Source organism: Oncorhynchus mykiss, chromosome 6, assembly GCF_013265735.2.
Source record: "Oncorhynchus mykiss isolate Arlee chromosome 6, USDA_OmykA_1.1, whole genome shotgun sequence".
Classification (NCBI taxonomy): Eukaryota; Metazoa; Chordata; class Actinopteri; order Salmoniformes; family Salmonidae; genus Oncorhynchus; species Oncorhynchus mykiss.
In genome coordinates this window covers 48,022,269-48,048,191 of record NC_048570.1, presented here as the reverse complement: position 1 = coordinate 48,048,191, position 25,923 = coordinate 48,022,269, and the positions used below count along the sequence as shown (strand labels likewise).

General features: G+C 44.5%; 2 protein-coding genes across 4 annotated transcripts in view; both read right to left on the bottom strand.

Annotated features, from left to right (window-relative positions):
* LOC118964888 overlaps positions 1 to 25,923 on the bottom strand; it is a 510,365-nt gene that overhangs the window by 187,804 nt on the left and 296,638 nt on the right. The window contains exon 1 of one of the 2 annotated variants that reach the window (XM_036980299.1): positions 12,331 to 12,950. The exons of the other annotated variant lie outside the window; for it this stretch is intronic. Coding sequence (XP_036836194.1) covers positions 12,331 to 12,419 — 89 coding nt within the window. The 5' untranslated portion in view covers positions 12,420 to 12,950. Of the gene's footprint in view, positions 1 to 12,330; positions 12,951 to 25,923 lie in introns of those variants that run through there. 2 annotated transcript variants of the gene reach the window in all.
* On the bottom strand, positions 8,395 to 11,105 carry LOC118964887. 2 transcript variants are annotated; one of them, XM_036980298.1, is made up of 4 exons: positions 9,686 to 11,103; positions 9,209 to 9,566; positions 8,926 to 9,004; positions 8,400 to 8,681 (listed from the first exon to the last, which is right to left on the bottom strand). In XM_036980298.1, the coding sequence occupies exons 1-4, from the start codon at positions 9,721 to 9,723 to the stop codon at positions 8,518 to 8,520; spliced, it is 639 nt and encodes a 212-aa protein (XP_036836193.1). In that variant the 5' UTR covers positions 9,724 to 11,103; the 3' UTR covers positions 8,400 to 8,517. The 2 variants fall into 2 exon arrangements, with proteins under 2 accessions (XP_036836192.1, XP_036836193.1); XM_036980297.1 differs by having other exon boundaries at positions 8,395 to 8,681; positions 9,209 to 11,105.

The following is a 25,923-nucleotide window of genomic DNA, read 5'->3' as shown; positions in this document are numbered from 1 at the left end:
AATCACCGCACTTTTTTGCTCTTGTTCGCTTGTGTGTGGGTGTGTGTGTGTGTTGTGTGTGTGTGTGTGTGGGTGTGTGTGTGTGTGTGTGTGGGTGTGTGTATGTGTGTGAGTCTTGACAGAGGTAAACGTGATGAAATACAGAATTGTGCGTTCGTTTTTGTAGCTTTTTATTGTTGTAATAGATCATTTTCATCCCTAACTTTTTAAGAATGAGGCAAGATGAAGTCAAATTTCTCAAACAAGAAACATGGTTGACTGTTTCCCTTCAGTCGATTCTCATTCTCTTGTAAAATAGCAATGATGCAAGCGCTCTGATCTAGAAGCCAGTGGAAGCGAGAGGTTTTACGCTAGTTTGTTCAGCTCAGGAGCCCCACGGCAGCACTTTGGAGTGTAGCATTGTGTTTTATATACTCATCTCCTTTGACAGAGTCTCCCGCATAACGACGTAGCAGATAAAGCAGTACTGGGTAGAGCTGGTGGGGTTTCAGAGTCAGTTTGCTCTTTTACCGTGTATGGATCTCTCTTTGCCGAAGAAAAGCCTTGCCATTGAGAACCTTATTCCAGTCAGAGAGATATTATCAATATTTGTGTTGACACATACCCTACTGCTTCAGTCAGGATAGCATCGCGGCTGGGGATTTGTTGTCATCTGTCTGAGATGGAGATACTGGTTGAGCAGAATACATTTAGAGGTACATTGGGAAAGAAAATCCTGCATGTATGAAAAAGCCCACCCTGTGGGTGTCACAACTTCTGCGGAAGTCGAAGCCTCTCCTTGTTCGGGCGGTGCTCGGCGGTTGACGTCACCGGTCTTCTAGCCATCATTGATCCATTTTTCATTTTCCATTGGATTTATCTTGTCTTACTACACACCTGGTTTCAATCCCATTCATTACCTGTTGTGTATTTAACCGTCTGTTTTCCTCATGTCTTTGTCAGAGATTGTTTTTATGTTCAGTATTCGTGTTTTGTATTTGGTGCGCGACGGGTCCTCGTACCCACTTTGTTTCATTGTATTTCATGTTTTTGGAGTTATGTGTTTTAAGTTATTAACTACTCCATTCCACCAAGTTTTAATTATCCTGTGCCTGACTTCCCTGCCACCTATACACACGACTGTGATAGAATCTCTGACCAAAATGAAGTCAGCAGGAGAAGGTACCCCAGCCGTGGAGGTGGAGCCGCGTCATGGAACATGTGGCGATGATTTCCAAACTGAGCGCAGCCATGGATCGCGTGTCCAGAATATGGACCGCTGGGAGACACAGGGAGTTTTCCCAGCGCCTCTACCAGCACAACCGGGGTCTACCCTGAACACCCCTTTCCCACCTGAACCTAGCAGGATCCATCTATCCATACCACAGGGATACGACGGAGATGCTGCCGGATGCCAGGGTTTCTCCAAAAAATAAGCATGTACCTGGTCACGGTCCACCCAGCTCCATCGGACCGTGAGAAGAGTTTCGCCCTCGTCTCGTGCCTCACTGGGAAAGCCCTGAGTGGGCCAGCGCTGTGTGTGGAGGGGGAGATGCGGCGTTGGACGATTTTGAGGAGTTCACCCGCTGTTTCCGGACAGTATTCGACCACCCACCCGAGGGCAGAGCGGTGGGTGAGCAACTCTACCATCTGAGGCAGGAGATGAGGAGCGCACAGAAGTTTGCGCTGGAGTTTAGGACCCTGGATGCCGGCGCTGGATGGAGCAACAGGGCCCTGATCGACCGTTACCCGCTGTAGTCTACGTAAGGACCTCCATCGGGAGCTGGTCTGCAGAGACACCATCCTCACCTTCGACCAGCTGGTGGACCTGTCCATCCGGCTACTGGAGGTTTATCCGGGGCGCCAAACAATGAACATGCACCTGTAGAATGGTTGTTAAGAAACAAACAGCTTACAGATGGTAGGCAATTCAGGTCACCAGTTATGAAAACTTAGGACACTAAAGAGGCCTTTCTACTGACTCTGAAAATCACCAAAAGACAGATGTCCAGGGTTCCTGCTCATCTGCGTGAACATGCCTTAGGGCATGCTGCAAGGAGGCATGAGGACTGAAGATGTGGCCAGGGCAATAAATTGCAATGTTCGTAGTGTGAGACGCCGAAGACAGCGCTACAGGGAGACAGGACGGACAGCTGATGGTCCTCGCAGTGGCAGACCACGTGTAACACCTGCACAGACCACGTGTAACAACACCCGCATCGGTACATGCGAACATCACACCTGCGGGACAGGTACAGGATTGCAACAACAACTGCCTGAGTTACACCAGGAAAGCACAATCCCTCTATCAGTGCTCAGACTGAATAGACTGAATTATAGGCTGAGAGAGGCTGGACTGGGGGCTTGTAGCCTGTTGTAAGGCAGGTCCTCACCAGACATCACCGGCAACAACGTCACCTATGGGCACAAACCCACCGTCGCTGGACCAGACAGGACTGGCAAAAAGGTGTTCTTCACTGACGATTCGCGGTTTTGTTTCACCAGGGGTGATGGTCGGATTTGCGTTTATCGTCGAAAGAATGAGCGTTACAGAGGCCTGTACTCTGCAGCGGGATCGATTTGGAGTTGGAAGGTCCGTCATGGGCTGGGGCGGTGTGTCACAGCATCATCGGACTGAGCTTGATGTCATTGCAGGCAATCTCAATGCTGTGCGTTACAGGGAAGACATCCTCCTCCCTCATGTGGTACCCTTCCTGCAGGCTCATCTTGACATGACCCTGCAGCATGACAATGCAACCACGCACAGAACGAGCAGTATGGCTGATTTCCTACAAGACAGGAATGTCAGTGTTTTGCCATGGCCAGCAAAGAGCCCAGATCTCAATTCATTGAGCATGTCTAGGACCTGTTAGATCGGATGGAGAGGACAGGGCCATTCCCCCCTAGAAATGTCTGGGATCTTGCAGGTGCCTTGATGGAAGAGTGGGGTAACATCTCACAGGAATAACTGGCAAGTCTGGTGCAGCCCATGAGGAGGAGATGCACTGCAGTACTTAATGCTGCTGGTGGCCACACCAGATACTGACTGTTACTTTTGATTTTGCCCATCCCCTTTCGTTCAGGGACACAATATTAAATTTCTGTTCGCCACATATCTGTGGAACTTATTCAGTTTGTCTCAGTTTTTGAATCTTATGTTCGTACAAATATTTACACGTATTACGTTTGCTGAAAATAATTGCAGTTGACAGTGAGAGGACATACATACACACACACACACACACACACACACACACACACACACACACACACACACACACACACACACACACACACACACACACACACACACACACACACACACACACACACACACACACACACACACATATATATACATACATACATACATACACTGCTCAAAAAAATAAAGGGAACACTTAAACAACACAATGTAACTCCAAGTCAATCACACTTCTGTGAAATCAAACTGTCCACTTAGGAAGCAACACTGATTGACAATACATTTCACATGCTGTTGTACAAATGGAATAGACAACACGTGGAAATTATAGGCAATTAGCAAGACACCCCCAATAAAGGAGTGGTTCTGCAGGTGGGGACCACAGACCACTTCTCAGTTCCTATGCTTCCTGGCTGATGTTTTGGTCACTTTTGAATGCTGGCGGTGCTTTCACTCTAGTGGTAGCATGAGACGGAGTCTACAACCCACACAAGTGGCTCAGGTAGTGCAGCTCATCCAGGATGGAAAAATCAATGCGAGCTGTGGCAAGAAGGTTTGCTGTGTCTGTCAGCGTAGTGTCCAGAGCATGGATGCGCTACAAGGAGACAGGCCAGTACATCAGGAGACGTGGAGGAGGCCGTAGGAGGGCAACAACCCAGCAGCAGGACCGCTACCACCGCCTTTGTGCAAGGAGGAGCACTGCCAGAGCCCTGCAAAATGACCTCCAGCAGGCCACAAATGTGCATGTGTCTGCTCAAACGGTCAGAAACAGACTCCATGAGGGTGGTATGAGGGCTCGATGTCCACAGGTGGGGGTTGTGCTTACAGCCCAACACCGTGCAGGACGTTTGGCATTTGCCAGAGAACACCAAGATTGGCAAATTCGCCACTGGTGCCCTGTGCTCTTCACAGATGAAAGCAGATTCACACTGAGCACGTGACAGATGTGACAGAGTCCGGAGACGCCGTGGAGAACGTTCTGCTGCCTGCAACATCCTCCAGCATGACTGGTTTGGCGATGGGTCAGTCATGGTGTGGGGTGGCATTTCTTTGGGGGGGGCGCACAGCCCTCCATGTGCTCACCAGAGGTAGCTTGACTGCCATTAGGTACCGAGATGAGATCCTCAGACCCCTTGTGAGACCATATGCTGGTGCGGTTGGCCCTGGGTTCCTCCTAATGCAAGACAATGCTAGACTTCATGTGGCTGGAGTGTTTCAGAGTGGCCCGCCCGTTCCCCAGACCTGAATCCAATTGAGCACATCTGGGACATCATGTCTCGCTCCATCCACCAACGCCACGTTGCACCACAGACTGTCCAGGAGTTGGCGGATGCTTTAGTCCAGGTCTGGGAGGAGATCCCTCAGGAGACCATCCGCCACCTCATCAGGAGCATGCCCAGGCGTTGTAGTGAGGTCATACAGGCACGTGGAGGCCACACACACTACTGAGCCTCATTTTGACTTGTTTTAAGGACATTACATCAAAGTTGGATCAGCCTGTAGTGTGGTTTTCCACTTTAATTTTGAGTGTAACTCCAAATCCAGACCTCCATGGGTTGATACATTTGATTTCCATTGATAATTTTTGTGTGATTTTGTTGTCAGCACATTCACCTATGTAAAGAAAAAAAGTATTTAATAAGAATATTTCATTCATTCAGATCTAGGATGTGTTATTTTAGTGTTCCCTTTCTTTTTTTGAGCAGTGTACATACATACATACATACATACATACAGTGGGGCAAAAAAGTATTTAGTCAGCCACCAATTGTGCAAGTTCTCCCTCTTAAAAAGATGAGAGAGGCCTGTAATTTAAATCATAGGTACACTTCAACTATGACAGACAAAATGAGAAAAGAAAATCCAGAAAATCACATTGTAGGATTTTTAATGAATTTATTTGCAAATTATGGTAGAAAATAAGTATTTGGTCACCTACAAACAAGCAAGATTTCTGGCTCTCACAGACTTGCAACTTCTTCTTTCAGAGGCTCCTCTGTCCTCCACTCATTACCTGTATTAATGGCACCTGTTTGAACTTGTTATCAGTATAAAAGACACCTGTTCACAACCTCAAACAGTCACACTCCAAACTCCACTATGGCCAAGACCAAAGAGCTGTCAAAGGACACCAGAAACAAAATTGTAGACCTGCACCAGGCTGGGAAGACTGAATCTGCAATAGGTAAGCAGCTTGGTTTGAAGAAATCAACTGTGGGAGCAAATATTAGGAAATGGAAGGCATACAAAACTACTGATCTGGGTCTCCACGCAAGATCTCACCCCGTGGGGTCAAAATGATCACAAGAACGGTGAGCAAAAATCCCAGAACCACACGGGGGGACCTAGTGAATGACCTGCAGAGAGCTGGGACCAAAGTAACAAAACCTACCATCAGCAAGGGCATTGAAGATGAAACGTGGCTGGGTCTTTCAGTATGAAAATGATCCCAAACAAACCGCCCGGGCAACAAAGGAGTGGCTTCGTAAGAAGCATTTCAAGGTCCTGGAGTGGCCTAGCCAGTCTCCAGATCTCAACCCCATAGAAAATCTTTGGAGGGAGTTGAAAGTCTGTGTTGCCCAGCAACAGCCCCAAAACATCACTGCTCTAGAGGAGATCTGCATGGAGGAATGGGCCAAAATACCAGCAACAGTGTGTGAAAACCTTGTGAAGACTTACAGAAACGTTTGACCTCTGTCATTGCAAAAGTATTGAGATACACTTTTGTTATTGACCAAATACTTATTTTTCACCATAATTTCAAATAAATTCATTAAAAATCCTACAATTTCTCATTTTGTCTGTCATAGTTGATTTAATGTGACCCTCTTCCTGTCTCGTAACAGATCCAGCCCCTGACGGTTGCCCTGACCCAGACTACATCCCCAGGTCCAGATGATTCCAGCAGGCACAGCCCAGGAGGTTCAGCAGAGGCTCCTCCAGCAGCAGGTGGTGACTGCAGCTGCCTCGTTTCAGATACAGACCCCCCCTCCTCACAGCCCGGCCCAACAGGCCCCAGTTTCCGCTGCAGCAGAGTCCCCAGTACAGCAGCAGCCAGCCAAGGGCCAGGCTCGCGGAGGGGCCATGAGGGGCAAGACCCAGTCCAAGCCCAGCGGGGGCAGCAGCTAGGTGCCCACAGGACTAGTTAGAGCTCCCCTTTCAGCTAGGCTAAGCAGGACATCTCATCAGTGTAAATGCACTCAGTGACTGAGGAGCAGCATTATGAAGAGATCCAGCGTTATGAAGGAGTGGTGGAGTCCAGTTTGAGGTGGCTGTGTTGAATCTAACCTGGTTTAAGGAACTGCTCCATGTAAAGGAATGACCTGTCTTTTAAGAGTGTCATCATCTATCTTCAACACAGTACTGTAACTGTCGGCTGTTTCCTTCGCGACTGTTTCAGAAGGTCTCCCCTGGAGGAAACCTGGACCAACATCCAGGGGGAGGTTTAAGATCAGAAAAGCAGAAAAACAATATTCATGCCTTTTTTAAAATTGATGAATATATTGTTACTCCATAGATATCCTGTGGCTATGGGCTGGTGCATAGCTCATTTGGGGAATGTCCATTTGAATAATGTTTTGTGTATTCATACATTGTCCCTGTCCGCCTTGATGATATTATTCTCATGCTTACCGTTTATGATGTCTGTAATTTCATAGTTGGTAGATACAGAAAAGACCCTTCTTGTTAAAAAAACCTATGTAGTGATAATCATATCTTTACGTTGTAAGTTTGAGCTATGTAGTCTGAAGAAAGCTTGTGATTGTGTCTCTGGCACCCGGATAAGCACGCATCCTGCGTTATCTCCCAAGGCAGGCAGTATTACCACTGCACTGGATAACCTAGCTGTCTATAGTGGCAACCAGCTAATATTTTCATTACATAAAGTGCATTCGGAAAGTATTCAGACCCCTTGACCTTTTCCACATTGTTATGTTACAGGCTTATTCTAAAATGGATTAAATCGTCCCCCCCTTCTACAGATAATAACCCATAATAAGAAAGCAAAAACTGATTTTTTTAATCAAAAACCTATGTACTAAAAATAAAATACTGATCACATTTACAAATATTCAGACCCTTTACTCAGTACTTTGTTGAAGCACCTTTGGTAGCGATTACAGCCTCGAGTCTTCTTGGGTATGACGCTACAAGCTTGGTACACCTGTATTTGGGGAGTTTCTCCCATTTTTCTCTGCAGATCCTCTCATGTTCTGTCGGATTGGATGGGGAGAGTCGCTGCAGTTTTTTCAGGTCTCTCCAGAGATGTTCGATTGGGTTCAGGTCCGGACTCTGGCTGGGCCATTCATGGACATTCAGAGACTTGTCCCAAATCCACTCCTGCATTGTCTTGGCTGTGTGCTTAGGGTCGTTGTCCTGTTGGAAGATGAACCTCTGGAACAGGTTTTCATCAAGGATCTCTGTACTTTGCTCCTCCTTTCCCAGGATCCTGATGCAGGCCAAAGAGTTCAATCTCGGTATCATCAGATCAGAGAATATTGTTTCTCATACCCTTCCCCCAGGTCTGTGTTTCTTTCCAAATCATGTCCAATCAATTGAATTTACCACAGGACTCCAAACAAGTTGTAGAAACATCTCAAGGATGATCAATGGAAACAGGATGCACCTGAGATCAATTTCGAGTCTCATAGCAAAGGGTCTCAATAATTATTTAAATAAGTTAATTCTGTTTTTATTCTTAATAAATTTGCTAAAATGTTCTACACTTTTCGCTTTGTCATGAGGTGTTTTGTGTAGCTTAATGAGGAAAAATTAATTGTATCAATTTTAGAATAAGGCTGTAATGTAACAATGTGGAAAAAGTCAAGTGGTCTGAATACTTTCCGGATGCACTGTAAGTTTACTTTTTATAACACATTTCCTGTGATATAACCGTTGGGAAATAATGGGTACTACTACCGTATAATAGGTTAAATCAAAAGATGGAATAAGCTGCAATAGATAAAAGCCTTTCTCAGTGTTTTAGTCATGAGGGAGAAAAGAAAGCTCTCAACAGCGCTGTCTGTTTTCCCCTGCTGGCTGCTGACAGTGGCAGATATATCAGAAGAGAAAACATTTATTTGGGCCGGAGGGCAGAGATTCAGGCCTAAAGCCACTCAGAATATCCTAGATCACTGGATCAGTGGGCATATCACACAGTGTCAGAAGAGTCAGACTGTGTAGAAGGGCTATACACACACCACTATAGTTCATGTTGCTATCACTGCTAACATTTAAAAGACCAGTATTGTAATCTGGTCTGTTAACGGGAGCACATAAGAAGACAAAGGCCAATTTAATGCAATGAATGACGTTTAATAAATTGTCTGACGTTACTTGGTCTTTAAGGACTGTTTGAAGGGCTTGAACAGGCCTTTGGAGATGGCAGAAAACATCCTGACGAGAAGTGGACGTTTGTGAGGCGTCTCCTGTTGGGAGCTGGCGGGGAGATCCTTTGGCAGTGCAGACATGGCAGCATGTGGCACTATGCTGGGCACTACAGGAGAGAGAGAGAGAGTTTACATGCACTTTAATTCAGAAATGATGTAATGTATGTTACAACTCAACATAACTGACACTGATAAATGAGAACCAACAGCTTGAGTTTTGGAGAATATAATTACTTTTACATAAGAGATGACTACTGATTGCGTATATAACCTTTGTAAGGTTATTTTGAAGTGGCATTTCTTTGTACACCAATATCTCAAACAGACTGTTGTCCTGTTGTGTGAACTTACGCATGCCATCTTCAGCAGTGGTCTGTACTTGTTCTGATTCAGAGCGGTGGGAATCCTTCTTGTTCCCCTTCTTGAATAGCTAAGTATTTAAAGAGAAAAACATGTTTTAAAAAATGTCACAGCTGAACAACCTCATGATGATAACAATCACACCTACCACACCAGCACAACAACATTTATGATTGGTTTTGGAATGAACGGATGGTTTTAGATTTTTACACTGAATAGCATTGTTTACTCACATTATCTCCCACAACTGTTCATTTAAATACGTTTGCTGTACCTTTAAGTTGCTTGTCAGCCTGACCAGCCTTTGTAGAAAAGATAGTTTCCCGCTGCTAGCCCTCACATCCTCAGCCAGTGGAAGAGCCTTAGGCCCGGTGGTTTTGACTGATGTTCTTGAGGCTGCCCTCAATGCCTCATTACATCTGTGGAGAAGCGCTTCACTCAAAGACTTGACAAGAATCCTATCAAATGAAGAGTCCTGAGTCGACACGGCCTGTTGGAGGATTTTCTCCGAGCCAAACTCCTCCAACAGATTTTTATAGACGACTCTGTAGACTTTATGAATCCTCAAGTTCTCTGGATAGGCTTGTGTCTCAGAGCAGCCTGACCATGCACAGAAGACCTCCATAACTTTAGGGATCAGGTCTTGTGACTTGCGTGTGGCGTCAACTGGGTAATCTTCTGCTGGGGTTTGGATTTCTGTTAGAATTCTCATTACTAACATGCTGATGAGGCCGGTGACGTCATCATCACTGCCCAAGTTATCAGAGGATGGGGTTGGAAGTGTGACATCTTTGACCATGTCTGGGCTGGTTGACATATCGTCCCTGACAATGTTTTGAGCTACACCAGAATGACTGGTGGTATCCACTTCCTCTCCATCAATGTTGGCCTTCAAGATTTGTGCTGCATTGGAGGTCTCGCTTGTTGCCATAATGGTGCCAGAAGGAGACAGCCGAGGGGAGGACTTGCCACTCAATAGATTGCCTACATCAGATATAGTGGTTTCAGATGTTTGGAGAGATTCAGTTGGAGAGGATCCTCTACTTTCTGCATCAGAATGCACAGAGTACATGACCTGGCTTACCATAACTTTGGTAAAGAGACTGACTGTGTCACTAAATACTGATGAAGAAGAAGAGCTAGAAATTCTATCTTCAGACACTCTAGCCAACACCTTGGCCCCCTGAGCCAAACTCATTGAAGTTGAATAGGGCACAAAACTAGGAAGCAGGAGGCACTTAACAGACTCCTCTACAAACAGCTGAACCAGCTCGTAAGTTGTGTGCTTCCCCACCTTGTCATTCCTCTTCAGCTTCGAAAGGATGGTATCAGATGCACTCTTTCCAGCCGCCACTGTCAGTCCCAGAGGGGTCAAGTTGCTATCGGAAATTATGCGGGTGACTTGGTGACTGAGATCACGGGAGAGAGCACCAATCCTACCCTGAGATATGAGCTCCTCCAGTCTAGCTATTGCATCTGTTAGATCAGGGTGAGATGTAACCTGCCCTTCTGCCTCTGGATATACCTTCTTCATGATGGTATCGGCTATGGCAAACATGCTTGTTCTGGCATCACACACCATTGTTTTTGGCTTAGTAGATTTGCTCATGTCAATGACTGAACATCTTACAATGGGCTGAGCAGTACTCTCGGGTAACTCAGAAGGAATGGGAGTGCCAGGGAGTGCAAATTCCCACTCTGTCTTCTGTGATTTGGCAGTTGAGAATGACAACGAGGAGGAAGACCGCAGTGACTCTTGATAGACCAATTCCTCGCCACATTCGCTGCTTATCTTCTCAATGTTCTCCAGCATAGTTCCAACCACTTTATCTATTTGTGAAAGCTGTCCTGCAGCCACCATTTGGTCAGATTTTGACAGTTGCTCCTGGACACTGCTGATGATACTGTCCTCTGGCATTACCAGGTGGGCTTTCAGTGAGGTCTGGGAACTTTAAAATGAACAAGCAAAGCATGTTAATTGCTGTCTGAAGTTGGAAAATCGATATCTTAGTGCTAACAAATCTAACAAGCATTATAATTGAGTATTCTAAATGTAATTTATATGTGTGCATTAGATATTGCAAAACACACCTGTTAGAAAGCTGGAAAATATTGAAATGGGGAAATTATTGTTCATCAGTTTGAGGGTTAGGAATAACTGCACGCACACACACACACACACACACACACACACACTATGGGGAACATACAGTACCTCTTGGAAGAGGGTGTGCTAGACCTTGGTCGGAGAGCCCTGCTGCCACAGTTACTTCGCCAAATATTTAACTTCCTGGATGAGCTCCAGTCTTTTCTGCTCAAAGGCAGTGAAGGATCTTGCACTGCCACCCCTCTTGAGTGAGTCAGCGTTGTCATAAAAGCCCGTCACCCCTAGAATGCGGGCCAGGGCCGGCAGCAGGATCTGCAGGGTGGTCTGTGCAATGAAGTTGACAATGGTCTTGCACAATTTTGCAAGCTGTTCCTTTGTCATCTGCATTGCACAAACAAAACAGAACACAGCAGGTTTGGCAATGAAACTCTGATGTAAAGTATTCTAGATTGAACAGAATGCATTTCATCAACATCGTTTTCCTTATCTGTGACTGAATTAAAAGTTGGATGAAGTATGACAGACTAATGAACGTAATAGCAGAATAGAACTATGGTTAATTCCTCTCTCTTGATTCAACACAACATTCCCAAATCAAAGGTCAAAGGCTGATGGAGAAACTTACAGGTTTTTAAATCCTTTATAGATCACTTGCCATTGCCTAGAAAAGAAAAAAGAAATGTGTTTTACTTACTTTTTATTTCCTTCTGCACAAAATATGTGAGGCTAGAGCAAAACATGGTTCTAACATACTCATCAGTAAGATTGCGCATGAATGAGATGAGGATTGGGTAGCAGTCCTCCATCTCATCTTTGTTGCCTGGACCGAATGCAGCCTTAAGAGCATTCTTCTCCAAGAGCTCAATAACAGATCCTTTGTCCGGGTGTTTATTCCTCAATCCTAAATATGTTATTACCATATAGGACAATTCAGGATAAGTCAGACGCTTTTCTCTTAATACAATACTTCGATAAAATTGCTACAATAGGACTATTGAATAAAACTATCCATGCAACATTTCTTACTGACTACAGTTTCTAACATGACCTTTATCTATGATATTCAAGTTTAGAGAACCAACATACTACAGAGGGAAAATCTATGACCTGCATCCGTATCAGTGCCCTGCTCCCCTGACTTCTTGGCACTACTTTTCCTCTTCACCTTGGATAGAATATAATAGATTCCAGATCACAAATAATAGACATGTTACATCAGGTCAATGCAGCTATTGTGACAATTGAGTGTTACTAGTCTAGTAGTTGCCCTGTCACTCCTGCCATTTTACCTTTCCTGTCTTCTTGGGCTCCTTCTTGAGCTGGGCCACTGGTTCTTCCTCAACAACCTCCCTCCCCTCCCTCGGGGGATCATCATCATCTCTCTGTACTACTTGAAGGACATAGGAATTTCATGTCAATGTCAGATTAGATTCTTGCAAAGGACATCATAGAGCTACAGCCATATCAGAGCTAAACTGGTGATTGACTTAATAGAGAGAATTAGACATTTGTTTTGCAATAGCCTATGTTATCTTAAATGACGTTTTCCTTAGTTACATTCCCAAATATTTAGTGTCATTTAACCTACCCTTTCTTCATCCATAATAGCATACAGTATTTTTTATATCTCGAAAAACTTGTCCTTATCTGTGTTGTTTTCACTCATGTTGAGTTTACTGAGGACAATATTGCAGCCACTGACGAATTAAGAACTTCATACCACGTCATGGAATGTTAGACCTTTATGCACATTCCCATTCTCTCATTAATATTGGGGGAGAAATATATTGATCAGATCAGATTACACACTTTCCCCATCAACCGTTTTCGATACAGCTAGGCCCACATTGAAATCTGTTCACTAAGCACTGCGACTCAGCAGGTCAAAACAGAAATAAACCTAGTCTAATTTCGTGTCGACCTCTTTTGGACGTATTTCGGGAACCCCATTTGGTGAGCCAGTTGATTGATCTATTCCTTATAGTGCATTCCTTAAAAGTAGGCCTACATTAGGGAATAAGGTGCTATTTGGTAGCATATTCCTCTCTAGCCCATGCCTCCACCAATCCAATGATTTTAGATTTGTAGGAAGAAGCGAACGAGAGTGTACACTTCAGGAGAAGGGAGATATTATTGGACTGTATCCCTAGGCTATAGCTAGGCCTAAACCAAGTAGCCTTGAGTACGATCCCAAAAGCTTGGATTGCCAAAGGCCTATCAGAGCTAAATTGGTGATAACAACTTTAAACTTACTGTAAAACATGTTCTACCTTCCCCTATATTTCACTTACCTTTTCTTCCACCATAGCTAATTGTATATCCCGAAAAACATGTCATTGACTGTTTTGGCTTTGCTACTTTCATGTCGAGTTATGATAAAATAGCATTTTTGCAGACGCAGACTTTTAGTTAGTCGGGGACGTCATGGACTGAAGGCAGTAGAGGTTAATTGGTTTTAAGAAATGTTTATATGTCGCCCTCTTGTGGAATTATTTAGGTACAACAACGTGTTGTGTAGGATCCAAATGATTGTTTTCTCCTCATCCCTGTGTTTCGTCCTATTATTAGTCATAAACAGAGAGCAATACACTTTAATAGTAAAGAGGCAACACTCTTTGTTCCGGTAACCTGCTTCACTCAATGTGATACGGTATCGCTATTATTATTATTTATTTTTTTTAATTTTAGAACACATTCAAGAACCTCCAGAAGCTAACTAGCTAAAAGCTATTTAGTCATTGTTAGCTGCTTTTACCTTCTGCACAGATACCAGCCCTGTTCTTAGCCTGGATAATACTCGCCAGTCTACTAGTATCGGACTGTCTCTCCACAACAACGCCGGATTCCTGCCGTAATCCCTGGACCACTACTTCTGATCTTCACAGCTAGATCACATCTTGCAGCTAACTAGCTCACAGCTAGCTTGCACTCATCGTGGCATCCAGTACCGAAGCTATCCCTGAGGCCCACCTCCCGGCCTACTCAGCTGTTCTCCCGAACCCCACTCATACACGGCTAGAGCCCAATACTCCACCTGATCCTTGCTGTAAACTATGGACCTTGGCACCGGTTCATCGCTGCTACCGATTGGCTATAGTGGATCTATAGTGGATAACGCCACTGCCACGAAGGTAGCACCAGTTAGCCGTGAGCCAGGCGCATCTCCCTGCTAGCATTCTAAATTCTACAATACCTCTTTCGCCATCTGGCTTGGATTCTCTGTCGACACGGCCCCCCGCCGCACCACCACGACTGGTCTGCCGACGAATACTCCATCCGCTGTGCCTTCAACCGGCCTCCGTCAGAGGGCTACTAACTTTAAACGCCGTGTAGCCCGCGTGCTAGCGTAATGGCGCCTTCCCTGTTCCATCTACTGCTGCCTTCTGGACACTATTATCACTTGGTTACATAGCTGATGCCTGCTGGACTGTCGATTAATCACGGTACTCCATTCTGTTTATTTATTTTATTTTACCTGCTGTTGTTGTGTTAGCTGATTAGCTGTTGTTGTCTCACCTGTTGTTTTAGCTAGCTCTCCCAATCAACACCTGCGATTACTTTATGCCTCGCTGTATGTCTCTCTCAAATGTCAATATGCCTTGTATACTGTTGTTCAGGTTAGTTTTCCTTGTTTTGGTTTACAATGGAGCCCCTAGTTCCACTATTCATACCTCTGATACCTCCTTTGTACCACCTCCCACACATGCGGTGACCTCTATGAGGTTTCTGTGTTTTACACTATAGCCATTACCATATGTGTATTCCCAGCAGCTCTGGCCATCTGAGGGAGCTCTTAATCACCCCAGACATAAGCAGTGCCACTGCATTCCCACTGCAGTACTTGATGGACTCCAGCAAAGATGATGGCATCTGTTTTGTCACCATACTGGTGATAAGGTTGCTATCGGAGATCAGACCCTCAGCCCTAGATGGACCCTCCCAACAGGCAGCAGATCTGACAGAAACATCTCAGCAACTCATCAGACAAGTCCTGTCTGAGTTCTGTGCTGCATCTAGATTATCCAGGACACAGGCATATTCCCAGAACCTGAACATCCAAAGGGTGTTCAGAGGTGTACATAAAAACCTCATGGAGGAGTTTGGCTCTTATAACACCCTGCAAGCTGCTATGTCCTCCCAGGACCCTGCATTTGACAGAGTCCTGGTAAAGTCCTTGACCCAGCAGCTGGTACAGGGATGCAAGGAGGCGTCAAGACCAGCTTCTGCTGCAACAAACCCATCAGACCAGGCTGAGACAGAGAGGGGGGCAGAGCAGAAAGCAAGAAGGAGCTTCCTTTGCTTTTCAATGACCAAACTCAGGATCAACTTCAAGGTATAGCAGGGAGTTAGCATTTGTTTTTTGTTCCAGTTAGGTGCTGATGTTATTGATGTGGCTATGATAAGACAAATACATTAAATAAATGTTTTATTCATCACTAAATTGTTGCCTTGGATTCAGAAGTGTTCCATTTATTTATTCTCTGTACCATTTTCTTTACCTTTCATCTGTTAGCGTTCCAAGAGAGCAAACAAAAAGGACTGTCATTCAGTCCAGGAACAGACTGAGATTCCCTCTACTGATGGACATTGCATAGGTAAGGATGTTTTAGAGCTCTGCTATAGCTTGTAGTTTTGGTTTAGGTGTGTGTTAGAAACATAGGTATGCCTACCAAACTCATAGCACTTGTTATTTTTCAACGTTACTATTCTGCATCTCTCTCTCCCCCCCAGTTGGAGAGGTTTCTCCCTCCATATCTCAGTCTGTCAAAAAACGATCCTTGATTGTCAGGGTCTTTTCAGCAATGATGAAGCCATTCAGGCGCTTCACCAAGAAGAACCTGTAACCTGTTACGCTGCATGAAGAACTACTTATGTAACAGCAAGACTTTTGACAAGAGGAATTTCTGCATGTCTACCCTTTCAAAGTCTATTTGATCAAATAAATGCCATTGATTTTACAATAATTTCAAGTGTTTTGGAAGATTGATAATACTGAAGCAGATTTTCTCAGAGAAATGCACTAGTTCCCCCTTGGTTACACATTTATTGTGCAGTTTTTTGAGTTGGCAGGACTTGGGGCAGCAGGTAGCCTTGTGGTTAGAGCATTGGGCCAGTAACTGAAAGGGTGCTAGGTCAGATCCCTGAGCTAACCATGTAAAAATATGACGTTCTGCTCCTGAACAAGGTAGTTAACCCACTGTTCCTAAGCTGTCATTGTAAATAAGAATTTGTTCTGCACTGACTTGTCTAGGAAAATAAATAAAATAACCACAGCATGACTCTAATACAATAGTTGCTGCATAGACTGTCAGATAACCAGATGTTCTCTATTAATTTAGTTAGATTGGTAAGAGCTTATTAGCAGCAAGGGGAAAACACATAGAGGAGAATTAGCTATCTGCAGCTAGATCAACCCTCTGAGATGTTTTCTATATGTTGAAACTATAAGGTCCAACAGTTGACAGTGTATGTCAGAGCCAAAAACCAAGCCATGAGGTCGAAGGAATTGTCCATAGAGCTCAGAGACATGATTGTGTCAAGACACAGATCTGGTGAAGGGTACCAAAACATTTCTGCAATATTGAAGGTCCCCAAGGACATAGTGGCCTCCATCATTCTTAAACGGAAGAAGTCTGGAACCACCAAGACTCTTCCTAGAGCTGGCCGCCAGGCCAAACTGAGCAATCGGGGGAGAAGGGCAGTGCAGTGGAGTATCTTCAACAGCCATAGGCCCAGGGATTTCACATCACATTCCATGATGCAATGCAGAATACGGCTTCACACAGAACAATCACCAAACCCATAAGATAACACTTAGCACAGCCAAACATCATGTATCACATGAAGAGGCATGTGTGTTCTCCAGATGTGATACCTTGTCATGGACCTGCTGTTTTGATCTTCGCTCTCTCCCTCTCCCCCACCTCTCTCTCTCCCTCTCTCTCTCTACCACACCTGTTGTCTCGACCTCTGAATGTTCGGCTATGAAAAGCCAACTGACAATTACTCCGGAGGTGCTGACCTGTTGCACCCTCTGTAACCACATTATTTTGTTGACTCTGCTGGTCATCTATGAAGAATGTTTGAACTACAGTACTTGAAGAACGATCTGGCCTTACGATCTGGCCATGTACGCTTATAATCTCCACCGGCACAGCCAGAAGAGGACTAGCCACCCCTCAGAGCCTGGTTCCTCTCTAGGTTTCTTCCTAGGTTCCTGTTTTTCTAGAGAGTTTTTCCTAGCCACCGTGCTTCTAAATCTGCATTGCATGCTATTTGAGGTTTTAAGCTGGGTGTCGGAATAAGCATTTTGTGACATCTGCCGATGTAAAAAGAGCTTTATAAATAAATTGTACTGATTGATTGATGATTGATTGTATGAAATGGAGTAGCATATATCCATCATGTAAAATGAACATTGAGCACTGTCTCCATGGAGTATAGCACTGCAGCCTTAGGCAATGTATATTTACGTGGTGCATAACATTATCTCATATCACATGCATGGCAAGACATGATTGATGTAATTAGATGCTCTGGAGAGATCCCACCTTCCTTCCCCAACACATGTAGAATGCTTAGAAACCACCAGAAACCTGTGAAATAGATCAACAGATGATGTTTTATCTTCTCTCAAGGTCTGTTGATTTACAGTATCTCAGAATCAGGAACTTGTCATATCCCATGTGATATGTCAAAACAAGTTGATACATGGTGCATTGGGTTTGTATTTATTGTGGATCCCCTTTAGCTGCAGCAGTTACTCTTCATGGGGTCCAGTAAAATGAAGGCAGTTATATAATTGTAAAAACATTCCCGATACAGTCACAACAGATTTCACAAAATCCATGTTCCTTTTTGATTTCGGGGCAGGCTGTCAACAGCACGTACTGTGACACTATGATAAGTCAACAATACCTCTAGGCATATCTGACGTCATGTATTTGATATCTTTATGTGAAGGTTCATGTCCATATTGACATCAGTTCATTGTGTTTGAGGACGGTTCACTGACCAGTTTCCAACGGATACGATTAGACTAGTTTAACAGTTACAGAACAGCTACAGTAGCCTATCAGAACAGCTGCAGTATCAGAGGCGCAGAGCCTTAATTAACGGGCTACACATAATGGCTGACGACAGCCAGGTAAGGTTCATTTTAGCCTACGTTTAATGAGCTTTACAGTTGTCCTAATCCCATCTTGTTCTAATGGCAAGTCTGCCTTAAGTGCAGAACCTATGGTTGATATTAGAAAATAAGTATGATTGGAAGTTTAGGCAAGTAATTCCAATTGGGGAATTGTTGTGGGATGTTAGCATACCATATTGCGCGTGTAGCATTCGTGCCATGGAGGATTGTGCAGGCCGGCAGGTTGCTACAGGATCCTAGTATCATGTATGTTATAGGGATCAGATCTGGCTGACTTTTTCACCTGAACTGCTCATTGGCTGTCCATAATGAGCCCAGCGAGCAGGATGTGTAGCTGGGCTCTGCAATAATTAGCTCCCAGAGCAATTACAAATAACTATTCTTGTTTTAAAAGCGTCATTACAACTAGCAACATGACGGTCAGTCACCTCTAAGCAGGACTCAGTAGAAACTCTATGTGTTGGATTTGTCCATGTCTCGCTAAATTAACCTAGCTACATTGACAGCCGTGGAGAATTTATACTACAGTTTTAAGGGATCTCTCTGAAGGTTTTAGATGATACAGTGGTGCTTCGTCCTCTGGATGAAGAAACATACATCTCGGCTTGGCTTCATTGCATTATTATTTGGGGAACGTTGACATGCCATTTGTGTTGACGGATGGATGAAAATAATGTAATAATAGTATCGTTATACATAGGCTACCAGGAAAATCCGCATGAGATATCCATAGAACTGAGCCCTGCTCCATTTCAGCACCATGCCGCGGTCTCAGGTGCTGCCCTGACGCGAAACATTTCAGCACCATGGCACTGTCCCCTGACGCCAAGAAACGTGTCAGCTCTATGCAGCGGACAGCTCCACAGTGCTGAAATAGTTCAAGCCCCCTTGAACGTCTGATTTGAAATTATTCTGCAAGTGGTTATAATTTATTGCACGTCCTAGTTTTGCAGCTTTACAACCTCAGAATTATAGCTAATGGATGGCAGCGAGTTACGTTTTTGTATATGGTTATGAATGACGATGCATGATAAACCATAAATTAAACACAAAAACGTGCACTTAGACATATTTTCGTTTGGCAGAACATTGACAAGCTTTGATTTGTTTTCTAATGACATTGACAATTCATATAGATATTAGACTTAGATCTAATTGTGACATCATGTGTGTATGACATCTTTGAAGAATGCTCTGGCTTCAGCCAATCGGAATCGAGTATTCAACAATGCTTTGGCATAATTCAAGGACGTTCATATTCACTTCAGTTGTCTGCCGATGGTTCACTGACGTTTTTTCAAAGGAGGTATTAGTATTTCCTCTAAACAGCCTACAACAATAAGCTACTCATCATGTCAGATGACAGCAAGGTATGGTTAATTTGCCTATTTTGAGTTTAGAGGAGAAATTACTAACAATAGTTTGATCCATGGCCTGAAATCTGACCACTATTGCCGTTTTGTTTAAAATAGGAGTGAATAAGTTGTTTCATAAAGTCACAACCTAGGACTGATATTGACCTCTTATTTATCCACCAGAGCGTGAAATGGGAGGATCCCCCGGATGACCAAAATAAGGTTGTGGAGAATATGAAGGATGAAACAGAGACACATGAGACCAGCAAAGACAGGACAAGAGGCAAGGTAAGAAATATGCTGTCCTTTACACATGCTCTGCCTACTTAGGCACAGATCTAGGATTAGTTTACTATCACTAAATCCTAGCCTTAAAGCATTAGGAGGAGACGCTACACTGACCTTAGATCTGCTATGAGACCTATAATCTGTTGTCATGTAGGCTAAACGTAAGTCCAGTGGCGGTGCCAAGAAGACTTCCGTGGAGGAGGACAGCAGCATTGGTGCAGGTCCGAGATTACTTCATGTTGGGTGCAGGTTGTGTTCAAATTCATCAGCACCGATCTGAGTAGATAGTATCTATATAGGTGAAAGCAATATAGTGGAGGCCCGCAGAGAGATGTGCTTTTACCTGTCCAGTGCAATCAAATCCCTAAAGGTGAAGGAAATTAGGGATCAAGTTCAGATTCAACTTTAGATTTCTCTTTGCGGTTTCCCAGAGTCTTCTCAGACACCCGGGTGTGGTTTCCGGGAAAGGGGATCTATCATTGAGCAGCTGGAGAAGGAGGCTCAGAGGACTCTAATGCCTTCTCTCAAGATTGGGACATGCTGTGCCCCAATCCTCCTCTCCTTCCTGAGGAGTCTAACTGATGAGCAAGTCCCATGTCTTTTTCCAACCTCACATACAACAACTCTGAATTTATTGTCATAGTGCACCTTCTAACCACAAATGGGATTTCAAACACTACACCTAACCCTAACATCACTGTAACCACACACCTAACTCTTCCTGTAAATCAAGAACAAAATATCTCATGGACTTGCTAATTGCTTAAATAAATACACGTTTATTTTCCCTGACATGGCTATCTAGTGACTCCACTAACTCAACACCAGTGTGCAGGTAAAATATGTTTCCTTTCTTTTCTTTTCTCTAGCCAATGGAGAGTGATTCAGCAGGGCATGAAAAATAATGTAAGTCTCTCCACATAAGGTTCTGGTCAAAAGTTGTGCGCTATATAGGGAATGGTGTCATGGAATTGCTTGATTGACAAAAACATTACTCTGTTTGTTGGCCATAGCTCACATTCGAGCAGCTCTCAATGCTGTGTCTGAAGATTGTTAAAGTCGTGACCCAGACAGCCCTCCGCATTCTCCTACCAGCGCTAGCTCGTATCATGGGGGTGAACCTGAGGAGTGGGGCAACCTCCCCAGAATCCCAGTGCTCTCTGACAGGGTCTGAGGATTCCTTAGGCGGTCTGGATGAGAGAGAGAAAAGGCTGCTGATCAGTGAGATGAACTACTGGACTAAGGAGAGGAGGAGGAATGGCAGTGCAGGATGCCACCAAAAATCCACTCGCAGGACCTCATCACCATGCTGTTTGCCTAAGAGGTATGTTCACAGCAATATTTCAACATAATAATTGCAAGACCTGATCCATACTTATCATAAATTATTAACTTGGAATTCACACCTTGTAGTTTTAAGTTCTGGTCAGAAATGTTGCCACTGGGGGGGTGGGTCCAGGTGAAAGTCATTTTTAACTGGGTAAGCCATGAAGTCATCTATGAATAAATAGATCAGGTACATGCCTTTCAGAAATAATCATATTCTGATGTCGTACAAACATAAAAATCAGGCAAAAAAATTGTGTCAGTTGGCTTTAGGCTTCTAGAACTACGGTGGTATGAGAAGTAATCCATCATTGCTCTAATTTGGTTTTCAGGCTCACTAATGACCCAGATTAGATGCAGTTGGTTACATTTGCATGGCTTAAGTGGTGATTGTGTGTTTATCTTCAAGGTCCCAGACCTCATTGCAGAGCTTGCCTGCAACTAGAGAGGCTCCCCTCATGGAGGAGCCTCTGAAGGCTCTTTTTGGGGTAACGGAAGAGAGCCTTCTGATATCCCTGGTTGAGGGTCACTCCAACCCCACCTCCTCCAGCTCCTCCGAGTTGAGCTGTGCTATCGTGGGGGAGGTGGTACACCAGCTTAACTCTGGCCTCTCAGTGGCCATTCAGGCCAGCCCGGGGAGTTGCCCCCCTATGGACAGTCAGGACATAGCAGCAGGCAAGGAGGTCATTCTAGTAGCCTCGGTTCAGATCCTGGCCGAGCTACAGAGCCAAACATCTGAGCCAGAGTGGGTAGGGTTTATCGAGCCCCTCATGGACCCTGTGACCGATGATGTGCTGGAGGCCATTGTCGGCACAATGGACAAAATGGCACAGGACTTCAACATCCTATTGGATCTGGCCAAGAAGATGACAATCTTGGGGTCTAAATTTCTGACCAATCTTCAATGTGACCTAGATGTTGAGTGTCCATCTGGGAAGGAAGGGACCACTCACTTTCTCAAAGAGACTGGATCCTCTACCAGTGTGGTGGCCAGAAAGATTCAGACCCTCTCTAGCCCCGACTTTCAGTCTAAAGCCCTGAAGGCGGTTAGCACCATCCTTACAAGGAAAGTCAGCAGCTCTTCTGGCATGGCTCCTTCCTCTAGGCCTTCTAGTGCTGCTCCTAGCCTTACTGAAGCCCCGCTGAATACCAGCTGCACAGCCCTGACATCTGTAACCTCCACTGCCACAGTGATTGTTAAGGCATTTGTGGGAGGCATGGAGACGATAGCATCATTTGAAGACACATGTGAAGCAGTTGATTGGCCAGTTCCTGTAAATGACCACAAAACAGGGTCTTCACAGAAGATAACCTTCTCTCTAGCCGGCACACTCTATGGCCGTATACGAGCAAAGCTGAGGGACCTTTTAACTCTAGCCGCTCGAGAAGAAGGTGTGGCAAAGGATGCTTCTCTTCGGGAGTCTTCAGACACCCTGGAAAAGGCAACTGTTTCAACTGTTGAGGTCCAGTTACCCAGCACCGAACACAGTAGAGTTCACAGAGAGAGCCAACCAATACCAGCTCTCTGTCTCTCCAATCTGGATACCAGTACTCAAGAAGTTCTTAGCAGTGTTTTTTCCATCTACAAGTCAGAGTTATCAAAAGTGGAGAGTAAATCCTTAGCCGTTGTCAGTTCATCTGATGAGTCCCTAGAGGCTTGTTGGTTTGTTGATGGTGTCCTATCAAAGCTTGATGACTATACTATTTCCCAGTCACCCTCACCCAATGAAGACTTGAGCGTGAGTACTCAATATTCTCAACTGAGCTCAGAAGAGAGTGTCAGAATCACAGAGTCCTCAACTAGTCTGATTCAGAGCATTAAGAAGCTCTCTAGCAATGACTTTCAGACTCAGGCAGAAGAGGCAGTGAGTAAAGTGCTGATGAGATCCAGTCATTCCTTTATCACACAGATCAGCCATACTGGTCTTCAGAAAAGTCTGCAGGCTGGCTTATCATCTAACTCACCATCAGAGATCCATGTCCTTTCAGAATCCATGTCCTCCATGTCCTCTGAGAATACAGCCTCTGGATTAGTGGAAACCTTTGTCAAAGGAATGGCGACTATTTTCCAGAAAAATGAGTCCACTGACACTGTGCTACTGGAAAGAAGTGGGAGAGTTTCACAGTGCTCCCACGGGGGCTCCCAACTGGATGATACTGAATTGAGTGTTAAAATATCAGAGGAGAAGCTTTGGTCAACAGCTAAGAACATCTGCGTCAGTATGAAGAACACACTTAAGGATTTCTTCACAGGGCTGAAGCCATCCGGATCCGAAAGGACAGAAATGGCTTCTTCCAAAGAGACCCTTGGGGAAATCCTGGTTGCTATCCAGAGTGAAATCTCAAACTTCGGGCGAATGAAGGATTCCAGGGAGCTCCTTCAGATCAATGATATGGTAGGAACTATGGTGAAGGAGATTGAGAAAAGTGAGGATGACAGTGAACAAGTCTGCCAAGACATCCCTCGAACCTGTTCATCTTTATCCACTTCTTTAAATGGTCGTAGTTCCTTGTCCAGCTCTTCAAAGGGTCCTAGGTCAGAGTGTGAGTTAGAGATCAACCTCCCTGGCACTCCCATCCCTGACAAAGTGCCTTTTGATCTGACCTGCCCCATCGTCAGGAGCTCCTGCATCGACACCAGGGACTCTAAAATGCCAGAGATTTCTACAAGTGACCTAAAGACAAAGATGATGGCACACACAGATGAACCCCTGCATTGTAACAGTCCAATGACTGACAGCAGCCGACCACCGAGTGCTAAAGTCTCTTTTCGATCCTCCACTCCGTCTTTCACCAGCAAGGGAACCTCTTTGGTACCAAAGGGAGAGGGTATTGACATTGAAGAGAAGGAGGTGTGTATCCCCAGCAGCTCTGGCCATCTGAGGGAGCTCTTAATCATCCCGGACATCAGCAGTGCCACTACATTCCCACTTCAGTACTTGATGGACTCCAGCAAAGATGATGGCATCTGTTTTGTCACCATACTGGTGATAAGGTTGCTATCGGAGATCAGACCCTCAGCCCTAGATGGACCCTCCCAACAGGCAGCAGATCTGACAGAAACATCTCAGCAACTCATCAGACAAGTCCTGTCTGAGTTCTGTGCTGCATCTAGATTATCCAGGACACAGGCATATTCCCAGAACCTGAACATCCAAAGGGTGTTCAGAGGTGTACATAAAAACCTCATGGAGGAGTTTGGCTCTTATAACACCCTGCAAGCTGCTATGTCCTCCCAGGACCCTGCATTTGACAGAGTCCTGGTAAATTCCTTGACCCAGCAGCTGGTACAGGGATGCAAGGAGGCGTCAAGACCAGCTTCTGCTGCAACAAACCCATCAGACCAGGCTGAGACGGAGAGGGGGGCTGAGCAGAAAGCAAGAAGGAGCTTCCTTTGCTTTTCAATGACCAAACTCAGGATCAACTTCAAGGTATAGCAGGGAGTTAGCATTTGTTTTTTGTTCCAGTTAGGTGCTGATGTTATTGATGTGGCTATGATAAGACAAATACATTAAATAAATGTTTTATTCATCACTAAATTGTTGCCTTGGATTCAGAAGTGTTCCATTTATTTATTCTCTGTACCATTTTCTTTACCTTTCATCTGTTAGCGTTCCAAGAGAGCAAACAAAAAGGACTGTCATTCAGTCCAGGAACAGACTGAGATTCCCTCTACTGATGGACATTGCATAGGTAAGGATGTTTAAGAGCTCTGCTATAGCTTGTAGTTTTGGTTTAGGTGTGTGTTAGAAACATAGGTATGCCTACCAAACTCATAGCACTTGTTATTTTTCAACGTTACTATTCTGCATCTCTCTCCCCCCCAGTTGGAGAGGTTTCTCCCTCCATATCTCAGTCTGTCAAAAAACGATCCTTGATTGTCAGGGTCTTTTCAGCAATGATGAAGCCATTTAGGCGCTTCACCAAGAAGAACCTGTAACCTGTTACGCTGCATGAAGAACTACTTATGTAACAGCAAGACTTTTGACAAGAGGAATTTCTGCATGTCTACCCTTTCAAAGTCTATTTGATCAAATAAATGCCATTGATTTTACAAGAATTTCAAGTGTTTTGGAAGATTGATAATAATAAAGCAGATTTTCTCAGAGAAATGCACTAGTTCCCCCTTGGTTACACATTTATTGTGCAGTTTTTGAGTTGGCAGGACTTGGGGCAGCAGGTAGCCTTGTGGTTAGAGCATTGGGCCAGTAACTGAAAGGTTGCTAGGTCAGATCCCTGAGCTAACCATGTAAAAATATGACGTTCTGCTCCTGAACAAGGTAGTTAACCCACTGTTCCTAAGCTGTCATTGTAAATAAGAATTTGTTCTAAACTGACTTGTCTAGTAAAATAAATAAAATAACCACAGCTTGACTCTAATACAATAGTTGCTGCATAGACTGTCAGATAACCAGATGTTCTCTATTAATTTAGTTAGATTGGTAAGAGCTTATTAGCAGCAAGGGGAAAACACATAGAGGAGAATTAGCTATCTGCAGCTAGATCAACCCTCTGAGATGTTTTCTATATGTTGAAAATATAAGGTCCAACAGTTGACAGTGTATGTCAGAGCAAAAACCAAGCCATGAGGTCGAAGGAATTGTCCATAGAACTCAGAGACATGATTGTGTCAAGACACAGATCTGGTGAAGGGTACCAAAACGTTTCTGCAATATTGAAGGTCCCCAAGGACACAGTGGCCTCCATCATTCTTAAACGGAAGAAGTCTGGAACCACCAAGACTCTTCCTAGAGCTGGCCGCC